We start from the raw sequence: 25,877 nt of genomic DNA on the forward strand, positions 1-25,877 counted from the left end.
TGCTTTTTAAATCATCAGGTTTGAGAGAAAGGGAGAGAAACATACTTTACACTTCAGAGATATGATGTATGTGGGTATGGGTAACAAGGGCTGTGTTTCAGCGACCATAGTTATAGAGGTAGCTTAGCTCATTAGATATTCTTGTCAATTGGACTTTTGGGAAAGTGGTGGCTGTTCAGAGCTATTCAAATAATCAAGTAATTTAAACAGTCGAGCTGAATGTGGATAAAAAAAGCCAACCCAGGTTTCTGTGTCAATTGTGGGGCCATGGGTAACAAAAAGTGTAGAGATCTGATAAATGCTTCAAAATACAAGCTATGTCCTTTGACTCTAGGAAAGACCAACCATTCTTGTGCTTGATGCTTTAGGGCTGGCTTGAATGAGAATATGCAAAATGCCCGAGGTGTCAGAAAGCCTGAATATCTGAGCCTTTGCTTACCTAAAACCAACCTTCTATGGTGTCATGCTCCAGGAAGTAAAGAATTGCTACATGTCAGTATGAATTTTATTTTGGTTAGTCTTCTGTAGTGCATTTGACCATGGAAAATGTCTGGCTATTGAGATACTAAGATGCTGTCCTTAAAAATGGAAAAAAAAAACCATTTTGCCCAGGTTCAAACTTTCAAGATGCAATTAAAGCAGGGAATTGCTAGGTAATGCAAACGATAGAGCCAAAGTAAGCAAGGGGTGAGAAAAAGGAAGTAAGGTGGGACCTGCAGGAGCTGAAAAGTTGAGGTCACCAAACATAGCTGGAAACTGTCAGTAAAGAATATTTCAGGTTGCGATTTATTTTAGAAAAAGAACCATCTTTTTTTAGACTTTCAAACAGTGCTTAGTGTGCTATAGTTCTACAACATTTTGCATCAAAGACATACAAACCAATTTACAGCAGCTCACAGCTGCGCAACACTATTTAATGTGTTTTTAATATTCCACTAATGAGTGTAAGACATCTTTAGGATCCCTGCTTTCCTCAGCTCAGTTTAAATCAGAGACACTATGTATTATATATATAAAAACTTGAATCTTCTGCAGAGAAAAAGCTGCACTTGATCTTTGAGTGATGATTAAAATCTCTTAATTAGGTGGGCAAACAAGTCATCAAACACTATTAATGGTATTGGCTCCAAATCATAGTGCCACTGAATATCTTATTGTCCCACAAAGATCTGAACAGATTTTCTTTGCTCACTATTATAAATTGAGAGAACCTTCAATAGATACTGAGTAACTGGCAATCTCACAAGCAGGTTTTGAGACAGTTATCCTGATGACTGTAAAAATAAAATCCAAAAACCATCAGACATTACACATCAGTTACCAGATACTGAACTAAAGCATAAAGTCAGCCAGGGTGTCAGGTAAGTCAGATTCACAATTAATTGGCTAAGTCATTCAGTCAGCATTGCGTTCATTTCACCAATTATCATTATCATAGCAATCATAACATGCAAAGTTCTTTCTTTACCTACAAGATGTCAATATCCTGAAGAATTTGGCTTGGTCAAAACATTCAAGAGATTTTGTTAGTTCCAGAAAACCTGATGCAGCGAATTCTAAAATTGCCTTCTATAAGAGAAGTTTCTTTCTAGTTCTCAGAAGAGCGGGTGCTTTATATTCTGAAATGTGAAGACCCCTAATCCCATCTCATTATCAATATAAATGTCTGACACTATTAAAGACTCTGCTAAATCCATGGCTTTAACTACATCTGATAGCATTAAGCATCACAGATTAGCTACAAAAGTTTGTATCTGTTTTCTTTACCTTTGATCAGCTTCATATGTGCCAACCTTTAATATCATTGAGTAGCACCTCATTATTATATTGACAGAGGGATATACGAGGATCATTTTGTCTTTTCTTTTCAACCTCAGTAACATTCCCTGTGTCAAAAACACTTTTATATGAGTTTTCTCCATAACTCTAAGTAACAGCAGAATCCTGCTTTCAGAAACAGTCGAGAATTTTAGTATAAAAACCTGTCTAGGGAAAGTCTTTAAACCCGGTGGACCTGAATGATTAAAAGGAACAAAGGTCTGATTCAGCATATATCCAGAAGAAAAGTATTTTGAGTCAAGAAAGTGGGAGCTCACAGTGTTTTGAACAAGTATAGAAAAACTGCCAGGTAGTAACTTGCTATTAGTCCATGTGGAACACAGTCATGCCTTTGGTTATTATTCACTCTGAAGTAATTAATAAATAAGTCTGCTATTCTCTAAACTTCAGAATGGAAAACCTTCAAAAATTCTGAAACAGCAATATTTTTGCACCACATATAAAATACAATCCAAATATTGAATTTTACATAAAAATATGAAAATACTTTAATATTTCCCATCAAAATAGATTCCTTTTTATCTTATGTTTGCGCAGACCTGTTACAGTAGGTTTTCCCTGGAGCACCTGATGTTTCCTTTAAATGAGCTCATATTACCATTAAAAGATAATTAAGATCAGTTTGTGATTTCAAAATAATATAAATGAGATTAGAGAATAATGTGCTGTAAATTAAGGCATGAAATGAACTATGGAGAAACTTGTTTGAAGCCATTTTAGCATTTCTATTGGATTATGCCTGTACCATAAGTAGAGATTGTCAGTTACCCTAGATGGACATTTAATTTACACTGCAGTTTTGAAATGTAAAATATATTAGAGAGTTGAATGTTTTTAGGACAGACAGGGACCTTGCTAAGGCTTGAGAGCTTTCACGTATCTACCTGGGCTTGGTTCAATCTCCCACAGAAATAAGGGACATAGAGTATCAGCCCTAAATTTCATGTTTCTAAGTGAGGGTGTGGTTACCTCTTGGGATATGGTTCAATCTTGTGCCAGATTTTCTTCCTTAGTAATTGAAATCCAAAAATTGGACCTCTGAAAGTCTGATAATCTCTGTGTATAGACAGGAGAAGAAACCCATCCAACCTTCAGCAAAAATTTTGGTTTGACTTTTTAAACAACGGTCTTGCTATAGCAAACAAGGATGGAGGAGAATGACAAGATGTCTTATGACCAGGCTGGCTCCTGTTTCTAGAGATAGAAGGGTATTAATGAGCAATGATTTTCATTGGTCAAGTGAAAACTGTAATTTTTTTTTTCTTGGAAAAAAAATTTGAAAACTAACAGAATGACAGGCAATTATGATAGGTCTGATGTGACCTGAAACCAGTGTGATAAACTTCCAGAAATATGAACTTTCTAGGCCAGAAAATAACAGGGTGAAAGCATTTGTCCTGATATGATTCATAATGAGCAGAACTTGAGCTGCAAAGCATTGTTACTGAACTTGTGGCAAATGGGTGATTTCCTGCTTATGCTTCTACCTTTAATTGCTGTGCTGGAAGTAAATATTCTTTTAATACATTACATATAGGAGCAGAGCCCCAAAGAAACCCACTGTTGTGCTAGTGTTTTAAAACACTGTTATTTAATAGTTTTGTGCTTCCTGAAGCTGAAATAACAATAAATTTTACAAGTATCAGTGTCCTACATCTGAGTCTGCAGTATGAGGGGAGTTGTACCTTCCCCAGCATGCTTATATTCCTGGATCACACAGATCAAAGTGTTCAGTAGGTACAGAAATATTTTGATTGGATCTTGCACAAGTAGTTGTTGGTTCTGCTCCACAGAACATAGCTCATAGCTCTTTCTTCATTCTAGTTCTGTTATTTTTATATCAAAATGCATCAAATATGCATCTGTTAAACCAGATCTTTAATTATGGCTAATTATGATAATGACAATGTTGTGCTAAAGGCTTGACTTTTTTTCTCTGATGCTACAAAATGTCTGTGGTAAAGACAGCTCAGGTATCATTCCTGAGGAGCACTGGGAATAGGGGAAAAGTGAATACTGGGTGACTTGTTGGAACTAAAACAACTTGTGTTTCTACATTCACTGCCTGTGTCAGTCCCTGCTCCTCAGGAAGGGGTTTATTCCACTGACTGGCCTGAAAGAAGGTCCCAAAAACCTTCTGCCAGATTGGTTGCCAAAATTTTCTACCTTCAGCCTCAAGAGGACTTGACAGTAATTTACCCCAGCATTTTCACAGAAAATCCCTTGGGGCAAAGCCTAATAATAACCAAATACTTTGCAAGTTAGGCATCTGCACTTTGTGGAGAGTGTGAGGGATGGGATTAGAGAAATCATTCCCTAATCTGATGCTTTAAAAGCAATTGACAAATTCATGCAATTGACAAATTCAAGGTAATGAATAACAGTGCAAATGAAAACCTCCTGTCCACATGACCAAGAATATAGTAGACATTCAGAGTGCATGTTGCTTTTTGTCAGGTCTGGGCCATACCAGATTGATCCATGAACAGGCTGTAACCCTGTAAAAAGCCCCATGGAGAATTTTTTTTCTCCATCTTTTAATAGATTTCCTACAGCAGGAACCCCAGCTGCACAGAGGAACATTCAGAACCTCTATACCCATGCTCCTCACAGACACCAATCAAGGACATGTCCCATTCAAGCTTAGGAAGTGCCAGAAAATTTGGTTCGTTATTGCCAGTAGAAGGCAGCAGGTGGAAGTTACAGCTTATTCATTCTAGTTTGTTGGATATAAACCTGTAGGATCATGTAGAAAATATGACTGAACCTCTAGCATAGATCTACAGATGCATCAATTTCTACTTCACTCCCTCTCCAGTTTTTCATTTTCTTTCCCCTGAAGGCAGAACACCCTTCTAAAGATTTGTATTTTATTCTACCAGCACTAGGCTCCAATTAAGAAGACTTACACAGGAACAAGTCTGATGTATAAAAGGGAATTTTACTGCAGCATTTCTTAACAGTTTGGGGAAGTAACATCCTTAGGACAGACTGACGGATGCAACTTATGAAGGGCTCTTTTCTAAACTCCAAGGCTTGCACATGCCAGTTACAGGACATGCTATTCCTATTACAGGATCTTTGTAATGTTTCTGTGTCTTGTCTAGCAAGTAAAATTTCCCATTCTATAGGATGAGGTTTCAGTCTAAATCTTCTACTGGAGCTTTTAGTTGAAATGATGAAGTGGAAAATTGCCTTAAATGTTTCCTGGGTGAGGCAAATGAATGATAATTAAATTGATTAAATGGAAATGCAGTTGTGAGGTATTGGCTGCATTCACATGGAAAGTTTACTTTGTAAATACATGAAGAAAAAATGGTTATGATGAGAAAGACAGATATTTGTATAAAAGATTTTGTCTTTGGAACAGCTCTCATATAGTGACAGTGGATATAAAAACACTAAACCAGGGGACAAATAGTTTTTGCCTAATTCATGTGAATTATACAACTAATTAAATACAAATACGAGTAAGGCAAGTGTACAGGATTTGGACAGCTGACAATTATACTAAAAATCTGTTGTACTTTCTTTTCTTCACTTGCTCAGATTGAGTATTGCTCCTAGGCACTGATTCCTGTCAGTCAGGTGCAAATGCAGAGTAGCTGCATGAATGACTTTGGACTTACATTGCTATTTGCTGGGCACGCTGTCAGTACTTGACACTACCCTAACCATGTTTTGTGTATTTCATTGCTCTCTGAGTATTTAAAGTGCTTGGAGAAACAGTGCCCTTTTCTAGGCACGAACATCTAGGCAGGATGGATCGTACAAACGTTTAGTAAACCAAATCCACATGATACAGTGCTTTGTAAGGTGCAGTGATTACTAACATAAATTAACTGATAACAAAACGGAGGAAAGTAAACTGAGGTTCCCCTGTAAGAGCAAGCTGATTACTTCATTGCAAGTTACACTTTTTGTTTTCTTTCTCCAAGTCTATGACAACGGATTTTGCCCTTACGTGGTACATTAGGGCTCCTTCAGCTGAGCCATGGCTATCAAGGATCAAGCACAGATGGAGCTTAGGAGCACTGCATGATCTGTCCTCACCTAGAGCACGTCCTTTGCTTACATGAGCAGTCTGACAGTGTGACAGTTCTGTGCTGGTCCAGCCACCTCCTATTCCTACAGGGATCTTGCACCTGGCCAGGTTACAACCCTTCTGTGCTGGGTGTGGGAAACAAAGACCTCAGAAGTGCATACTAAACTTAAACTGATCTTAAATTCCCGGGTTTGTAAAGCCAGAATAACACTACTGATTGCTAGAAAAGCAGGTGCAGCTTCAGGCAAATTCAGGGTAAATTTCTGTGTGATGCATTGTGTAGTGAGGTTTGCATCAGAATGTAGCAGTCAATGCTGCTTATCACTCTGACAAAGCATGTAGAACAGGGTGTGAGGAACACAATCTAGAATAAAAACCGCAGGGGATGTCTGGGTGAGAAAAATGCAATGTAATTATTATGGCTAAAGCCAGTAAGGACATGGGGCAGATATCATCATTCATGCAAAAGTGTGTGGTGGCATCTTCATACATGCATTAGAGTTTTACAGTACTTCTAGAAGCATGGCTATGCTCACATGTTATGCTGGGCAGTGTCAGAAGTGAAAGGAATATTTACTGAACAGTGCTGTATTATGTTTCACACATGTCAGCATTGGCTTCAGAACTCTCACCCCAGCCCTCTCCTGATGTGGGCCAGGACACGGGTGGAGTTAAGTGGCTGTGTAGTAATGCACTGCAATCAGATACAGATTTGACAAGAGGCTGGAAAATATTTTTCCAGCAATAGGACTGATTAGACATTCACAGCTAGAGCTGAAGCACTGTAGAAATGCAAATAGAGTTGTTCTCTATAATGGCAGCAATTACCGCTCTGCTTCATCCTATAGCTGGGTGAAAGCAGAGAGAAAAGGACTGGTGTTTCTGCACACTAGAATCGCTCCTTTATTTCCAAGCTCCCATGTTTTTATGTATACCGGACTAAGTACTCAAGAATTCACTGCAGAGTAACCTTTAAGGGATGGAATAATGAGCAATAGAGTCTAATAGCTCTTTTCTTTCTCTAGTTTCCGTGCCTCCATGATCTACTCGGTCATTTAATCACTTCAAATATCAGAGAAAGATTATATTCCTAAGTGAGCAAGACTGAAGAACATTCCTTTCTTGGGAGGACACTGATGTAAATTAACTGGTATTACATCACTGAGCATTGCCTACTGTGAACTGTGGGAACTTTTGGTATTGATATCATAGAGGAGCTGTAGCCAAATTTGTTTAACACTCAGTTTTACAGAGTATTTAGACTTCACCATAAACTGCAAAATGCAGAGATCTTTCTTTTCTTTAATCCCATATGGGCAATCGATTACTCAAAATACTTGCCAGCAGCAGTTTGTGCCATAGGTTGAGCCACAGTTCATGAGATACTGCTCCTATCACATCAGAGGAGTCTTTCTTAAATCAGGCTGGGCCACCACAGATGGGAAAAAAATTGAGGACTATTCACAGAACTGCTTCAGAAATAAGTAAACATTAACTGCTTGGGCTGCCTGTTGGTACAGCTCCAAGGAATTAAGCTACTAAGTATCTCTGGAATTTCTTGACAAAACTTTTAAAATTGACCTTAGGAACTCTACTTCCTTTGGTTTAGAGTTCTGGCTGTGTTAACTTATGTATTATACTTCTCATGTTCCTTTTCAGTTTTTGTACACATGCACACATGCAGCCTTCCTTTCTCACAGCGATCTGTCCTGTACAATAGTCACTGGTCTGTGGTGTGGAGCACTGACAGGGTTAGAGATGGGACAGAATTACTCACACTTGTCAAACACCTACTGAAGCCAACATACATTTTGGCTGTACAAGGAAATGATGATGACAGTATGTTTTCTGGTAACCGAGCGCACAGTAAAACCAGACTATGAAAGGCAGGGCAGGAGCGGGCAGCAGAGCTGTCTGCAGTTAAGCAATAGCGCTAGCAACAGGGGACTGGGGAATAAATCTTGATCCCACATGATGGATGAGGAAGCCTCACGACTGGAAATGAATGCTAAATACCCGTTGAATTGCACGAAGGCACTGAGGGGGCACCACCAGCACCCACCAGCACCTCCAGTCCGCTGTGAACCATGCTTTGCCACCCTCTGCTGTCCAAACCCTACCCAGGCAGCAGTCAGACACTTCAGTGAGTTCAAACCTTACTTGAAGCAGTCTCTGTTTTCTGGGGCATGTGACTAAGTACCATCACTGTCTTCCAGTACCCTTTTACTTTGCAAAATGTTAGATGAGTTGGGTTCTGAGGTGTTCCCATCTCCCAGTACAAACCCAGAAAGGGGGCTCTAAGTATGAATTTGGGACATTTTCTTTGCCTTATCTTTTTCAAATACTCCAGCTGACTGCAGCTGGGATGAGACGTGGCACCTAAAGGACAGGCAGGATTCCAAACCAAAGCTTGTGGCCCAGAAGTCAATCTGTTGCTACCATGCAGCATGTAACTCTGGCCTGGCCTCAGGTGTCCCCTAGGAGGGATTGTTCTTGATTTTTCTTCTCTTTCCCATCCTGTTGCAGCTTGAGCCTGAAGAATACCCATGTCCTGTTTGTCCTAAAAGGGCTGCTTGTGTACCTGCTTTTGCTGATTCAAAATATTTTCAATCTCAAATTAATTTTAGTGAGTGTTAGAACTTCCAAAGGATAAAAAGCAGATCCAGGAGCTCCATTTACATTCACTGATCCTTGAATCTATTTGGTGGTGTAGAAAGCAGAACTGCCTGCACCACCTCGCCAGGAGAAAAAGCACAGATGAAAGGAGGAATCACAGCACTAAGGATTTCATATTTCCGTTGCCCTTTGATGTTCAGCTCTCACTCCCCTCCCTACCCGAAGCAAGCTAACACCACGGTGTGTGACTACATGCTTCTAAGTGGTTGAATCTGCCTCCAGGCACTCTCCTCTTAGTCTTCCTTGCTACATTTTAAAGATCATCTGCCTCCCCAGCATCTGTTCATGAGTGATGACGATCAATGCTAAAGGAAGAGAAAGGGCATCCCAATGGCAATTTTATCAACTGGAGATCATACATGAGGCTTTCAAAATGGGCTGGTGAGAGGAAATTAAGAATAGGTTAGACTATAATGATCAAACACATTAAAGGAGTGAGAGAAAGAGGAGAAGTAACTCTGATGTCTTTTCAGAGGCAGAAAGCCTGCAGAAAAGGAAGTATGAAGGCGCAAATATCTCAGCACAGCATCTTGGCACTGCACTGTTACACATTCTCTTGAGATAGGGGCTTATATAGTATCACTAGGGAAAGAAGAGCATTCCAGCAAGGATATTGGCTGAAAAACACAGCAGTGTTTCCATCCCTCACGTGTTAAAAAAAAACCCGTCCTCAAATTTTTATTAAATGACATAGTTTGTATTCTTTGGATTGTTCAGCTTTTAGTTTGCAGTTGGATCATGTTTCCCTGTTTTTCTTCATAATGAGGTATTAAAAACAATTGAGACTGAGGTTTTTGAACAGCAACAATATCCGCAAATGTGGCACTTGAATTAAAATATCAAAGATAATGAGCTTTGTCAATAAAACCAGGTTTGATAACGCAGAGGTGTGGCATACCTCTGAAATGTGTTGCCTGGCTTCTGCCATCTGTCCTGGCTGTTACCAAAGGGTTTTGTCCTTGTAACACAATGGGGTGAGTTGTTGTTGAAAAGAGATATGTAGGCAGAGTTGGAACAATTAATTCTTTCAAAGCAGAAGTCTCCCAGGGGCCAGTGTAGTGAGCAGGGGAAGAACACTGAGGAGAAAAAGTTCTGAATAGTGTGCCTACAGAGCCTTGTTTACAGCCCATGACAGGCTAACCTACCTCATGGTGTGGGTTTTTTTTCTCCTCAGCAGAGGAGACCTTCCTACTGGTCTTTCATCAGGGGGAATATAATCTGAGAAGCTTTAGTAGAACCGGTGGTGGTTCGCAAAGCGTTTGCAGGCAGTTATTGGGCGGTGTATTAAACTGCTATCAATGTGCTCTACTGATGTAGGCGTAACCTACTTGGATGCTCCACAGCTTCCCCAGGTCAATCTGAGGAAAGGACAATTTAGTTTAAAGAATCCATGAGAAATTTTTTTTTTTTTCCTTATATTATATTGAACAATTTTGCCTTTAGAACCCAATGGCAGTTTGTCTCTTCCCCGCTCTGGAAGCCTATGACCTGACAGCTAAGGAATGAGAGTGAATACACTGAAGGAATGAAACCTAAATAGTTTATGAACCTTGTGTGACCATCACCAGCTGTCCTATTAGGCTGTGTTTTCTCTTGGTCAGACCATAAAACTCACGGATGTGTATTTGAACCTTACAAATTTTACTATCAGGCACCTTTTTTAGGGCAAACCCTGGAACCAAAGGTACCCTTTCCTCACAGTGAGCTTTGATCATTGGCTGCTGATGCCCTCCTTGCTACTCTACCAGCACATCGGTTTGTTATCCTAGCTTTGTTCCTCTTTTTACTCTTTTTTTCCTCCTACTCAATTGCTCTACCAGCAGGGAAAAAGTCTTGCTCCCTTCTTAGCTCCCAGAGGCAGTTAAGAGATAATAATGCTCCTTTACTACATGCTCCAGACACGCTTTCAGCCAGCTGTGCTGGGAGGGACACACAGGGGACTTGCCTGGGGACGCTTGGGGCAGACCTATTCCTAATTTCTTCTATTAGTGGAGTGCATGAACAGGAGCCCCAAAAGCACCATCTGATAACAACTGATACTGCTCTACAGTAATATTAATGCATTGCAGATTAATATGCATTGTAGATTAATCTGGTCTTCCATTTTAAAAATAATTATATACATCATCCTTGTCATATGTAAGAATTATTTAGAACATCCACACCACTGAAGAGACAGTTTTGTGGGGAGAGGAAGTTACTTTATGTGTCTTGGCTCACTGGGAAAATATGACAAAATTTATGTGCTTACAATTATCATTAGATCTTGTTTTTTGGCAGGTTTAACTACTACTTTCTCTTCCCATTTATTTTTAAGTGAGTTGTGTATTTGTGAAGGCACCAGTTTGATAGCCCCAAAGACAAGGAGCATCTGTTTGCCTATAAAGGAAATATATTTACAACATTCACTTCCACAAACGGCTCCCGAAAGAGCGCTTCAGTCACACACTTGAGGGGCTAACAAGAGGATCAGTAATGTAAAACCCCCGTCATCTTGCCAAGATTACTAATGAGGCTGCAATTTGCCAGTGAGAGGTTGCAACTGTAATGGGTTTTGCAGTCTATCCTTCTACTAGAAGGGCATTGTAACAACTCATCCAGGCTTCTGAGTCGCTTCCAGTCCTGCAAGTGTTCCCATTACTAATGTAATTTGGTTAGTGGTGTCCTTAGATCTTTGTGTCAGTAACTAAGTCCATACTTAGAAAACTAAGTGAAAACATTTGCGAATCGGTCTGATCATTAACGCTCTGACATTCAGGCCCACCGGACAACAACTGGAGTTAAAAGACTCCTTCATATCCACGATCCACGTATCCAGGACACCCCTAGTTTTATAATAATAGCTCATTAGAATTGTTTCAGTTACTGTGTTACTCGGATCCTTGGGTATATCTGTGTGTGGAGACTGACGTGTGAAGGATGGTACTTGTTTGCAACTTGTAGTATAGCCCAGCAACCGGTGCTGAAAGCTGGAGAGAAGCAAAGAGAGTGCCCTGGCTCCTGCTGACGTTGGCAGCTATTCCGGTCACACAGTAAATGAGAGCGCTGCCACGGGCTCTTCCCAGTTTGGAACTGGGGCACTGCCTCACTCCAGCTATTCCCGAACCTGGATGTCCCCAAACCAGGCCCACCGTGTGGGTAGGTGCCCCCTCCGCTCCCCTAGCGCAGAGCTCTGAACACACACCGGGCACTTGAAAAAAAAAAAAGCTTTTGATTCAGGTAAAACGAAATGTGACGGGTTTTTTTCCCCCCTTTCTGTCATCGCCCAAAAAAAACCCCTCACGGAGACGCTGCCTCCGGATCAGCCCGGCAGCTCCCCCACCCGCTGCGATGGCGGGGAGTGCCGAGGGAACCCAGGCTCTGACGTGTAGCTTGAGCCTGCTTTTCGCCACCTGGGGCGGGATTCCGCGTGGGACCGCTCTTCAGCGGGGTGCCGGTGCCGCGGGGGCCCGGTGCCGGGGTCGGCACCGGGCCCCCGCGGCACCGGCACCCCGCTGGAGCGCGGCCCGTGGCGAAGCGCTCCCTCGCGGTAGCACCGCCTGCGCGGGCGCCTCTCGCCGGGCGCGGCGCGGGCAGAGCGCGGCCGCCACCTGCTGGTGGGAGCCGGGAACCGGCCCCGGCGCTGCCCAGCGAGGGCGCCCCGCGCAGCCGGCCCGCGCGTCCCTTGCGCGATTCCCAGGGCAGTTGGGCGCTACCGTTGCGCGCCGTTTCCCGCCCTTCCTCCCTTGGTCTGTCCAAGATTTAATAGTTGTCGAGAGAGGGTTTTTCTCCTCCTCTGTGACGCGAGCGGCAGGAAATGCTGGCCTGTCTTGTGAAGAGAGCAGAGTGCTTACAAGCGGTACAACCGCCTGTGCTGCGTGTTGAACACAGGGCCAGTCTCGACAGTCAGAGTCTTATTGAAACCGTGAGGGAGGCTGCTGCACTGAACACACCAGGACTAAACAGGAACCTTCCTTTCGGCCTCAGCAGAGGGCTGTTTCGGAATGATGGCGAAACGGGATTGTGATTTGGATGGGAAACCAGATCCTCACATCTGTAGGTCCCCTGGCTCTGGCAGTGCTCTTTGAAGGGCCGTTCCCTCTTCTACTGCACGTCAAATTTTGACCCACCCAAGCGGTGATGGGAAAAAAGCGCTTTCCAGATACTCACAGTCAATGGTGCAAGCACAGCCCAGTGACTAGACAGGGCCCGAGGCTTCAGAGTCGTCTCCCAGCCCTCCTGCTGACACTGTGTGAACAGTCATATCCCTTAACTGGTCAGCAGGTGTAATTTTGCACATCTCAAGCAAAAACGATGTTCTACTTCCTAGAAATCAGGCTGAACTTGAAAGGTATTTTAACATCGTTGGCCAAGAAGCTCTCTGTAGTAGTCAGGCGAGCCAGGTAGCAGTGCTACGGCATTGCACAGACTGGGGGTTTCTGCTTAGGCCAGGTGACATCCCACCAATAGGAAGATTACTGAAAGCTGGTTAAATTAAGTCACCATGGAAGGACCTGTGGGTGGGAAGCCCTCTCTCCTGCTGGGCTCAAAAAGTAGTGAACATTGGTGTGACATCCAGCTGGCACTTGGTTACTAATGCAGTTCCTCAGAGATGAGTACTGAGATGCATTTAAAACGTGACCAGACAAGGCTCAGAGTAACCTGCTCCAACAAGGAGCCAACAAGGCTCAGAGTAACTTGCTCCCTTGTTTTCCTCAGGGGATTGGACCTGAGGTCATTTCCACCCTAAATTATTTGACGACTGTGACAAAAGACTGGTGAAAAGCAATCTCACTCACAGTGTTGTCTGTGGGGAGAGAAACTAAAATATGTCTCTGTATCCTGACGAACAATGAAGGGCAACTGCATAAACCAGATAACATGATTTGCAGGAGGACTGAACAACATCAGATAGGTTCCTCTGCTTTCCTAATCTCATTTTATGACACTTATGTTCCATAGAGATTGCATGAATACACAGCCCTTTCCCCTCCTGGAATCAAATAAATAAAGGCTACTCTCAGGGAACACACCTTATGTTTTCATGTGCAGTCTCACCTGGATTAAATCAAATAGATGAACAGAGCTCTGAACATTCCCATTCCTCAGCAAAATGAGTCTTGCCTTATTTTCACCATGGAGTGGGTTGTAAAGGTGGGTGAAAGGCAGGTGAACAGTTAAAAAATATTTTGTTTTGCATTTTAAGTCTAAGTAACAGCAATTTTCTCAGACAACCTAAGTGGGCTACAAAGAGGCATCAGTGGTACGGAATCTAGGTCAGTCAGTGTGTATGTATGACCTTATGTTCTTGTTGCAGAGTTTCACTATTATTCGTTCCTTTTTTTGCAGATAAAATATTTTTTACCAGTGACATCATCCTGCTCCCAAATCTGCAGCATGCTCATAAACAGCACATAGCACCCGATACGGGAGAGATCAAAAAACGAGTGGAGATTGTTATGTTTTAACATTTCAATTTTGCTTGCTGCTAAGCTTCGGAGAGAGGGTGGTTAGCTGGGGAGAGGGGATGCTACAAAGAGCAAGCAAGTGGCCAATCAGTCTATACAGAAATGAAAGTGATTTTTCCTTTTTAAGGTATGGAGCTGGCTGTGACCAGAGGCCAATTAGCATTTTAAAAGCCATCATCACGCATAAAGTCCTTGCTGCAGCAGGAAGTGAAATAATCCTGGTCAGTTTTCTTCAGTAAGACTTTTTGACTGCAGACTCCATATTGCCAAAGGAAAAAAAAAAGGTGAAGAGAAATAAAAACTACCCGGGGAGTTAATTGTTGGGTACGGGGACTCAAAAGAAAAAGTGTTAGAAAAGTTGAAAGTACAAAATGTCAGAAAGAAATGGACTAGGGGCAGTCTGTTCTGCTGTAAGGTCTGTTATTTATAGCATCATGGAATGGTAGAGTAACAACTCCAACTCAAAGCGGGGTCAGCTATGAGATCAAGCCAGAGTACTCAGGGCTTTTGCCACTTAGGTCTTGAAAACCTCTGAAGAGGGAGAGTGCACAGCATCTCTGCACAACCTGTTCCAATGCTGGTCTGCCCTCATGGTGAAAAACTTCTATCAAAGTTAGAGCTTTTTTAAATGACAATTTATGTCTCTCAATTTGTCCTCCTAGCACACACTGCTGCAAAGAGTCTGGCTTTCTCTTCTTGATAACTTTCCCTCAAAGCCTCTCTTCTCTAGGCTAAACAAGCTCAATTTCTTCAGCTTCTCCTTACTGGGAAAATGGCTCAGCCCCTGTCCATATTGGTGGCCATGGCCATCCATTGAACTTGCTGCAGTTTGTCAAAATAGTCATACTCCATGGAGTATGGAGTCAAACGTAAGGGAGCTTCTTCCCAGACAGAAGTATTAGGAGGAAGGCCAAGACTAGGGAAATACCTTAGGTGGTTCATTGTCATCTAAATACTTAGAAACAGCCAGGAGCTGGAGACAAGCTCTGTAAATTATTTAAATGTCATCTGTCTCTCACCATGGAGAATCTGACTGATCAGACCAGGTTTTGTAGGTTCTGTCTCCACTGAGTGTAGTCTCTATCCCAGAGCCATCATGAAAGCTGGTAAATTTACAAAACATTTCAGACTGATAGCAGTTGTGCTCCATAAAACATTTATCAGATGTAAGCATATTATTTGTTCAACTGGCTCAGAAGGGGGTTATGTAAAATGGTGGAGTGTGGGTGAACAACGCTTCTTCTGAGTTGGCTTATGAATTTTTCAAGGCAGCAGGTAGGAGATCTGTGTCACCCTCTCCCTTTCTGCTCCACATCAAGCACACCAATGAGTTCCTGCCTGAACACCTCCAAATGTTGGTCAGCATTTTATCTGTCTAGCAATAAACGGGTCAGTTTGAAGAGACTGAAAGGAGCAGGAAGCTCCATGCTACTTAAGTAGAATAGCATTTTCATTCTCTGTTTCAAATTTGTTACCCCTTTCACGCTGAAGCAGCTCAAACCACTTTGGAAACAATTCACGAATTCCTGTGCATCTGATAGGGGTCATGTCCTTGCCCATCTCAAATCAGAAGGAAGTGTGACATGGGTTACTACCTAGCAAAGCCATGCAGTTACGTATGGCTCAAAGCAACACATAACGTAGCCTGAAGTAGGGCTATCTTTCTCAGTCACACACTTTGTGTGCAGGTTTCTCATGCAGTGTGGAGTAGTATCTGTAGGAGACAGAAAGAAGATCAAATACACCAGTCAGTACACTTCCTTTTTTGGCTTTCACCTCCTCTGTAGCTTGGAATTGTTCTGGGAAGAGGGTTTGCTGAGAATGGCAGTGGACTGTCAGGACATGGGGCCAGAAGTGATGTGTTATTTTCCATTTTACCAGCTCTGTAATGACGTTTTCCCTGTATAGAGACTCAGAGAGTAGTCTTGCAAACCTGAGACTTGCAAATGATGCTGCAGCCAAGGCAGCTGGGTGGCACAGATGTACGGGTGGTCTATAGCTGGAGTAATAGGCGAGAGCAGACTTTGGAGACCATGCTGAGTGTCAGTTCTTAAAGGATACATGAAGATCAGGGAAGAAAACATCAGGAGATCTATCCAAAAGTATTCATGCCTGCACTAAAACACTTGAACTTTGAAAGCAACTGGGAAGAAACTTTGTAACCTCCTCCCTCAAACAGCCAACCAAGAAAACCCCAAACACTCCCTTCCAATGTGGTTTTTTTCTCGGGAAATATCTGGACTCAAGTGATTTTCCTATTTTGCAACAAATGCCATTTGCATGTTTTTTAGAAGAGTACATGCTTGTTTTTTTCTGGATTCCTGGAGAACCTACTGGATATCAAGTATAAAATTAAACAGCCACTTGATTTTAGATGAGTCTCCTGGTATTTCAGGTTCTGTTTGTCTCTGCAGTCCCACACCTTTAGTGTTCCTTATAAAACAAATCTTTTAATATCCTTAGTATGCTGAGGGGTTCTTCTGGAAGATACAAATAATTACACCCTGCTGTTCACCACATCTGTTTATGAGAAGAAAAACTGTGTTTTCTGCATGATCAGCTATGCTGCAGTAAACAGTGTCAGATGTTTATTGCGAAATAGCTACAAATTCTGACTGAACTTGCAGCAACACACACACTTGAATGCACCAAAGTACTCTTGGAAGAACTTCCAGCTCTGTGTGGGTGTTGGTGGTCTGGGAAACACTATTTTCTCTAAGTTGACAAGTCATGCAAATGAAAGGCTTTTTATACTACTTTAGAACTTAGAACTTCTAGAATTCTCTGCCTGTGAGAAAGTCTCTTCCCTTTTTTACTCCCTTTGCAATATTTCTACACCCAGATGTCACAGTGGGTGCATATGTTCAGGCTTCTCTAAACTCATACTTTACTAGCCCATCTTAGATTCACCAAACACCTTTGAACAAAAGCGCTAAGCAGGAATCACCCCTTGCAACTGCAGCTGTGCATTGCAGTTTGCAACTCCACAGACTGCAACAGAATTATTTTACATTTGGAATGACCAAAAAAATCAAAGCTACTGCACTGGGGCACTGAGCTGCATGTTAACAATTAAACAAGCCAATTCTTTGCCCTGCTGGGACTCCATGTGAGGCTGTGTCCTTTATGAGCTCTGGAGGGACTTAGCTTGATTTCTCAGCTAAACCATGCCTGCTGAGTTTCCTCAAGTCAGTGCAAAGGTGGTGCAGTGCTGCCTCATGACTGGAAGAAAACACCCACGTTCCAGGTGAAAACCAGCCCAAACCACAAAAGAGTACCATCACAGGTGCTATGGTCTCACAAAAGTTCTCCTACTTTCAAATCAATGTCTGTTTACTGATTTTGTCTCTGTTTCCACTCACAGGCTGAATATCTGGTTTTGAAAGCTTAATAGAAATTACTGAAGCCAGACATCTGATGTTCAGGGCGTTTTATCACTGGGGAGGGCAAATGGTCTATATATAATTTTTCCCTCTTTCTCCCTCAGTTAATCTCTACAGCACCAAGACACTTTAACACTCCTCCTCACCAGTTTCTGTTTGTACCAAAATTAAAGCTTTTATTCTTGCCTGTGGGGAGGTGAAGCATTTGCTATTTACAGGTGGCGTGTGAAGGAAAGATGGATTTGTTGGGGCTTTTGCATCATTCGGTGGGAACACGCAGTAGAAAACAGTATTTTATTTAGGAAAAGAATACTTAATTCCTTGTACATTAATTCTGAATTAATACAAAAATAATAAGTGGGAAGATAACAGCTTAGGTGGTGTAGCAGTGGATAATCCTCCTAAAGATTTTCTCAGTTTATGGAGAGCTCTGTGGCAGCTATTTTTTGTTACCCTTAACCTGGCCCCATTTTTCCTTGCAGACAGTTTCCAAAACCCCGAAGACTCCCACAGCACTGTACTGTAGAGTCAAGCCAAACAGCATTTGGCTTTTCTCTGCTGAAGCACATAGCTACAAGTGTTCAGTTTCCAAGTTGTACAGTCTATCCACAGCTCTCAGATGAGAAAGAATAGTCAGATTATAAACTCAATACTGTTTCACATCAGCAGACCCATTAAGCTTCAGTCAGAAAGTAATATAGAATACACCCATAACCTAATTAAACATCCTTTAGCATTTACCAAACTACTGAAATATCTATGAAAATGAAAAAAAAAACCAAACCAACCATGCCCAGGATAATGCAGTGCTCAGTAAACATAAACTGTTGGATGCTGAAATTCTCAGGCATCTACTGAGGATGTGTCAATATATCAGGATATCAATAGTCCTGTCTCATGTTGCTAAGGGGACAGAGCAAGCTACTTGAGAAGAAGACAGTTGTAAAATAAGCTAGCTTTTCAGGAGGAAATGAATATACCACACACACCCCCACACATGTCAGTTTTTGTTTAAGACTGTTTATTGCTAAAAATGATAAATTCTAAGAGGTGTGTTTAAATGGTATGCCAGGGGAAGGAATTTGTCTTTAGAGGTACACTGACAAGAGGACTAAATCTTTGTGTAGGTATGTCAGGGTGCATCATACCCATGTCTGTTTAAAGAAAAGTTGAACATTTCCTGCTGCTACTGCTTTTTAGCAACACTGGTATGAATGCAGCCAATCCTCCTTCAGGAGGCACAGAGAGGGGCTGGTAAAAGTGAGCAGTTAAGAGTGAAGAAAAAGATTTTCACATGATGATGGAATCTCCACACCACAGGCATATGAATGGAAAAATGTCTATTTGCATAGAAAGGATATGATGGAAAACCCAATCTCATGCCTTTTTTTTTCTTAGAAATATCTGGAACGGTATTTGCTACTTCCTGATATTTCTTTCCACCTCTCTTATAAATTTATATTTATATATGTGTATGTGTGTCTACATACACATAATGATATTTCTTGGTATTTTAAAAAAAATTAAGATTCAGTTTTTGGAAGAAGCAATTTAGAAAATATGTTACGTTATATTATATTATATTATATTATATTATATTATATTATATTATATTATATTATTACAGTATCAGCTTTTAGTGATCATAGGCAACAAGCATTTGAATATTCATGTGTAGAATTGTGAGGAATGGCAAAGGAAAAGATTCCTGACTGCCTAAGAGAAACAATTGTGATGACTTCTTTGTCCAAACTGTTAGTCACTGCAGTTAAACACAGACGCACAGAAGAAATATTTTGATTCTGAGTTGGTTTTTGTTTTTTTTTTTTTTTAATTAAAAGTTCACTTTTTGGTACTGATTTGTGAGACAATTTGATGTTCATATTATAAAGCAAGCATCCTGAGCTCACAGACTTGTACTGGAATGGACCAGGGTAAAATAACCCAATTTGGCCCTAGCTGGAACATGGAGAAGTGCTACCTCTCCAGCCAGAGCAGGCTATGCAAACAGAGAAGCTAATATAAACACCTACATCTTCCCCCTTAAAACAATGATGATCTTGGAATGACTCTTCCAAAAACCCACTATGATCAGCTGTTTGTATTTCATAACTTCACCCTCTAGAAACTACAATTACTCTGCTTTTTTCTGATCCAAACCCAATTTTTTTTTATCCAGCTTTATTCAAGCAAAATTCCTATTGCAGCCACAAAGTCAGATCAAACTTGGCCTAAAAAGTCTGAAAATATGTTTGTTATTTGAGTTGCACACTCAGAGAGCTTTAAATTCCAGAAAAATCAGGCCTTGCCAAACATACTAGGCAGGCTGGAGAAATATGAGTTAGTGACTGCAAATAAGCTGCATTCTGAATATCTCAAATGTGGTTTTGGCATTGCAATTCGAGAGAACCCAAGTGAAACTGAATAGAAAATCACAGATAAGGCCAGTTTTATGAAGTCAGTGCTCCTGTGCACTGGCACCTTGGCCCTGTGTGATCTTCAGAGAGTCAAGATGGGTTTAGCAGGGGAAAAAAAAATGCAAATCTTTCTGCTTCCCCTGCCACTCATATGTTGCTCTGATAGGCTATTACCTATCAGATAGTGTCATGATTTTTCCAAACACTTGAGCACTCTTCCATTATCAAAATTGAAAATATCTAGCACAGGCATCAATCCTGGAAGATGCATCCCATCAGATAGCATGGTTTATTAAAAATAAAACCTAAAGGAAGACATACTCCTTGCAGAAGCTAAAGTTAGGCCCTTTTCCATGCTTCTTTCTAAAAGATTTAAACAACAACAATAGAAAAAAGCAAATGGGGCAGATATTTGTTTAATTTTTCCTCAGCCCAGTTTTCATGGGCATCAGCTCAGTGATGCTTCAGCTTACAAAGAGAAGACAAGCACTGCTGTATCGTGTGTTCCTTGGCAGCTTTTTAGCTTCGCTTTTTCAGTTTGCAACAACCCAAATGATGTTCTTTATTAATGATATTCCCCAGCTGCTTCTGGTGTACAAAGACAGATCTGGTGGCTCTTTGTTACAGGCTGCAGCCTGCCACCACGGCACACCCTGTGGGAGGAATTCAGGGCAGGGTGCTTTGCGACTCAAGTGGGCAGGAGAGCACAATCCCAATGCTGCAGATACACAGTCTCAGCTCATGTATTGATGTACTGTACATGTATATGTATATGTGATGTGCAGGGGTAATAAAACAAGTGAATGTTTAGTTATAGCTATGCACAAAGTATTTGTCTGCAGCAATGCAATCTAGAAATACTGTCCTGTCTTTTGGAACAACTACATCCCTTCTCCCTTCATCCCTTCTCTCTTAGGACAGGTTTTTCTTTTAGGACTTATTTGTAGTTCCCTGTAGTCAAGTTTTTGTATCATCTTTCTTCGTGCACTCATTATCTCATTCTTACCCATGCACATACCTTATGTGAACATGCTTCCCATTCATGTAAGTCCTGTTCTGAATGTATTACTGCTTCTGTGCAGTGATTTCAGAGGGGGTTGTGGTTTTGTATGGAACATGGTACAAGGCCCAGTGCTGCTCAGTGTTTACTTCTTTACCTTAGGGTTTCCTTTGGATCTTTACCCTTGAATATGGGCTTGAACATTCTACAGTATGTTCTATCTGCATTTATCCCACTTTAGATAAAATAGCATGGGTACATGAATGACAGGATTTGGAATTTAGGCTAAACTCAATATATTATGTTTCTTTTAACAAGCTTATCACAGCTGCTGTGGCATTTTCCGTTTTACAGAGGGCAGTAACACATCAAAGCTCATAAACCAAATGCATCACTGGGCTGGACAGCCCTACTGCTTTTCTGCAGTCTCACAGATCTATTGGCAATTGGTTCACAGGACAACAATGTTCAATGGCCAAGAGAAGTGAGAGGAAGCACAGGAACAGTCCTAATGAGATCCAGAACCCCTCCTACGTCATTAACGTGTCAGCATTCAGCTCAAATTGTTATCAGGATGTAGATTTTCTATTGAATTTGTAATTCCCACCTTAGAGGTGTTATTTGCCATATAAGTAAGTATGAAAAGCAGCTCCAAGAGCTGGGGTCACATGGAGGTGTGTATTACTGGAAATAAGGCTGGGGGAGAAATGAGTGGTGTAGCTGTCCAAGCTGTGATCTTCATGGATCTATGAGCAGGCATTCACCCCCCCAAGTGACAATGCTGTCATACTGATGTTTCTCTTCCATGTGGATAGGTGCTTTTGGAGCTATATCAGAAGCTGTAGAGCCTCACAAAGAAATGAATACAAGTTTAAATATAGGGACATCAAGCAAATAGGCAGGAAATTGTTCTGATTGTTTGACTGTGTCATTTTGTGGAATCCTGTATATTCTGTGTCTTTAAAACTCCATGCCTGTTCTCGTTAAGAAGGATCCCCCAAAACCCAGAGCTTGCTTTCTCACAATTTTCTCCTGATGAGAGCAAGCAACAGGAAAGGTGCCATTTCCCAAGAAAAGCAAAATTTCATGGAGAAAAGCAAGATGAAGCTTTTCTTCTCTAATAAGTGAGACACATGGTACACTCTCTCCTGGAGTTACAGCTTGTCTGAAATCGAAGGTGTCCTTTCTCCTTAGTCCATAGATGTTCAGCAGTTTTTCTTACATGAAGGGGAAACAGCCACATAGAGAGCTCATAATCCTTTGTATTTCAGCACAGAAAGTCATTATTCTTTGAATGCTGTTTTTAATTGTGGAGTTTAAAATTTCATGTTTGGAGTGACCATAGCTTACAGAAAATTTAATACCTCAGTTATATTATGCTTGCCAAGCTACTTGATTATTAGGAATCTAGGATGTTGAGACAGATATGATGACATACTCATAAAAGAACAGTTTTAAAGAATTGAACTCTCAGTTATTGGTCTTTTATGTGTTTCATATGTTTTACTATTTTCAAAACTATATTAAAGGAGAAAGTTCCATCTTAAAATAATGCCAGCAAGGTGCTTATACCCCGATGCAGCACACACATTTTTACTTGAAGGACCATTAAAAACAGAGGGGAAAAAATTAAAAAAAACATTTCTATAATTTGAAAGTTCTGTTAATAGATACAGAATATTGACCAGTTTCAAATACAAGCCCCTTCACAAAACCTGAAGTGTTTCCATAAGTCTTTCTGTATCGTGCAGAGATTTAAATGGTACATTTCAGATTCTTACAGCCCAGGATCTCAAGTCCCACAAGATGCTATGGGGTCTGAAACCTGAAGCACCAGAAAGTTCTGTGACTCTTCCCCATTTTGACTCTGCACAATCCCAGCAAGATCAGGGCCTCTCAGCTATCCTTACTCACTCACATGCAGCACTGCTCCATCACCACCACAGACCCAGCTAGCTCACCACCCCTAGCACAGAAATGTTAGATGGGATGTTTAATGATGCTGAAGTTAAACTGTGAACAGTGCATTGCTTTTCTCAGTTAAGTGTCTGTGCAGGCACTGATAACCATTCACTGTAGAATCCAACTCTGGTCATTCGTTTTCACCTGTGTCAGGAATGTTCCCAGCACGAGAGCTGAAGTGTCTGTGTTGTATTCATACACATTGTGAGATGCTTGCACCTCTCAGATCCAAAAGGATTTTTAAATGGTTCGTTTAATTTTGATTGAGCTAACCAAACAGAACCCCCAAAGTTTCACATCATGCCAGCCTGGAAATACATAATTAATTTCTGACTAGCAAATCTTTACAAGTAAATTTTGAAAAAAAAAAAAAGAAACTCTCCACTAAGGAGGTACAGAAATAAAACAGGATTTTCTGCCCTTCTGCTTTTTTTCCCTTTCTCTTTTTCTGCAAAAGCCACTTTGTCTCATCCAGGCTAAATTCATGTGATCTTCAACTAAAAAGTTTCTTTCAGCCTTTGAAATTACTCCAGTTACTGCACATATATGCCACTGGGCACCTGTTCCTCTCCCCTTTTGAGATTTAAAGTCCTTCCTTTTCTGTTAGAGATCTGCTCTTCTCTAGGAGAGGGAATGGAATTTCAATTGAGATAATGGTTCTATTTCTCAGGACAGATGGCTAAAGCTACAGGGTTGCAGAAAGCAGTTCATGCTTGCATCAGTCACAGACCAGAAATGAAGGACACAATTTCCTGAATGCCCCAGACAGTTCTTAATATGCAAGAGTTTTGCCTTTTCCACCTCAGTGTTCCTTGAATAGGAATTACTTTGTGTTACACAAGTTGTGAAACATATTGACCATGCAGGGTTTGCAATTCTTTTTGCATTTCAGTTTATAATTGCAAAAGTACTTGCACTAATAATGACTTCAGCAGTAATAGCATAAAGCATTCACTTACCCTATGACAATGCAGGAGATGGCTGTTCCCAAAAAGGCGTAGGTTAAAATCGATCCCAAGTTACGAAAAAAATGTCTCTGGGGAGGAAAGTTTGAAAGAAAAGTCCTTTGTAATACTGTGGATGAACGAGCATTCAGACTAAGGTGAAACATTGCATCTAGAAATGTCATTTGTTACAGACCCTCTCTCAAATGTAAGATGAAACAGTATAGGCTACATCAGTTATTTTGGAAAATACAATTTAAGATGATTCATTTTTTTGCCTGGTGGAATGCTACTGAAATTCCCTCTTTTATGTATCCAGACAAATGCTTCAGGATTGTAACAGAACTTCACAATGAAAGTATCTGATGGAAACAGTATCATAACCCATCCCTTGAACAAAGTAAGCCCCAATCATGTAGTATATAAAACACAGACAGGTTGCTGCCTGCATACAGTGCCACCAGATGCAAAGTGATCTCTGCTGAAAACAGGAAGGCCCAAGTGTCATAAACCACACAATCACATCTTTGCATGGATGCAGAAAAGGAGAAGGATGGGGTCCATGGATCTTTCATTTTCTTTCCAATTCTTCCCATGCAATACAGTTGTTAACTGTTTTCTGTCACTGGCCTGTTGGATCTACGAAGTAGTGACCATATTCAGTCACTTTTGTAGCATAAGAAAGAGACACATACCTTCTTTAAACTATATCCAGCATGAAATATAATGGGTGGCAGCAAAATATTGAAGAAGATAGAAGGATCAAATGTCATCTGCCAGAAAAGACAAAAGAGAGGGTAAGGACAAATAAAATAGCATTCAATTTAATAGGACAGGTTTTAATTGTAACTTCTTATCAGGATTAATCTTATCAGCTCCAAGGTCTGCAGGCCAGAATAAGTTGCTTTTTTTCAAGGAGTAATGTGTAGTTCCTTACTGCTTGTGTATGTAGAACATCACTTGAGAAGCAGTCCTTAAAGAAGGCTGTGTTACCTGTGGTAGCATCTGCACTACCAGACATCCAACCTGACAGCCCCATGGCTTAATTCCCTGTTCACACATGGACTTTCCGTTCAGTTTCAGGAACAACACTTGATCAGTGTGGTATCCCCATTCCCCACGTACAGAATGATGATGACACAAAAGGCCTACACCACCAAAATCACCGTGCTGTTTCCTTTGGAACGTACCCATTTAAGCATGGCAGCTGACACTTCAGCCTCTCTTAGGCAGTTTGTTACGCTCAAACGCCTGTGTAATGCCAGCCCTATTCATCTGAAACATATATTTTTGTTTCTAAAACAGCCAGAAACAGTTTATAAAATACTCATTAAACTTTTAAAGTAATGCTAGAATGAGGATGATGTTAGGCAAGGCAAAAAATCCTTATTCCAGCTGTTGTCAGTGCACTGTTCATATTTGCTTTCAACTTCAGGCACAGAGAGACTGAAGACAGTGTTTGGTCACTGCACTTCACTACAAGTAGCTTCCAGTACATCAGATTCCTGTTTAAGATCACATCATTGTCAGAGAAAAAAGTATTTTAATATGCCTCTGTCAGCAGGTTATACGATACCAATACTTTTAAGAGACAGGATGTAACTCTCCCAAAGGCTTGCAGCTCTTTTGTTCAGATAAAGTGGTATTTTAAGGCTACAGTATTCTAAATAAATTATTTAGCTTCAAAAGAGTAAGACCTGCCAGCAAAATTACTTCTGTCTGCTTACTAATATACAGCTTGATTTGATAAACAGGAAGTGAGAGCTCAGCCTTTTTCCCATTCTGCTTTGAATTGTGAAGTTGAAAAGTATCTGGCAAGTACCATGCCACCAATTTCAGCTATGCTGGTAACTTCATTGAAAGCATGATAGAAAAAGGAACTAACAACCTCAAATGTTACTTTTGGAATTAGTTCACCAAACGTTAATTTTTTTTTTTTCCACAGGTATCAGAAATCCTGATGGCATATTTTATTATTGAAAACCATGTTCTAAAGGATATTGCATTTCCAAGTCATGGCACAGGCTGTTCTTTCTGACAAATACACTTAGGAAACTATCGTAGAGAGTCAAAAGTGAATTACAGTTGTACAGAAAACAGTGTGGAGTGATCATGTTTTCTGGTTTTTACATTAGTGCTTTTGCCAGTCAGAAAGGCTGCCAGG

At 41.0% G+C, this 25,877-nt stretch overlaps 1 protein-coding gene across 1 annotated transcript in view; it reads right to left on the reverse strand.

Moving 5' to 3' along the window:
• Nucleotides 1-25,877, reverse strand: part of SLC9A9 (solute carrier family 9 member A9) — a gene marked incomplete at both ends in the record, with an annotated part of 187,907 nt that overhangs the window by 151,468 nt on the left and 10,562 nt on the right. The window contains 2 exons of the mRNA XM_084267390.1: nt 23,729-23,805; nt 24,409-24,486. Coding sequence (XP_084123516.1) covers nt 23,729-23,805; nt 24,409-24,486 — 155 coding nt within the window. The remainder of the gene's footprint in view (nt 1-23,728; nt 23,806-24,408; nt 24,487-25,877) is intronic.

The sequence above is a fragment of the Gallinula chloropus genome, assembly GCF_964237585.1.
Source record: "Gallinula chloropus genome assembly, chromosome: 8".
Classification (NCBI taxonomy): Eukaryota; Metazoa; Chordata; class Aves; order Gruiformes; family Rallidae; genus Gallinula; species Gallinula chloropus.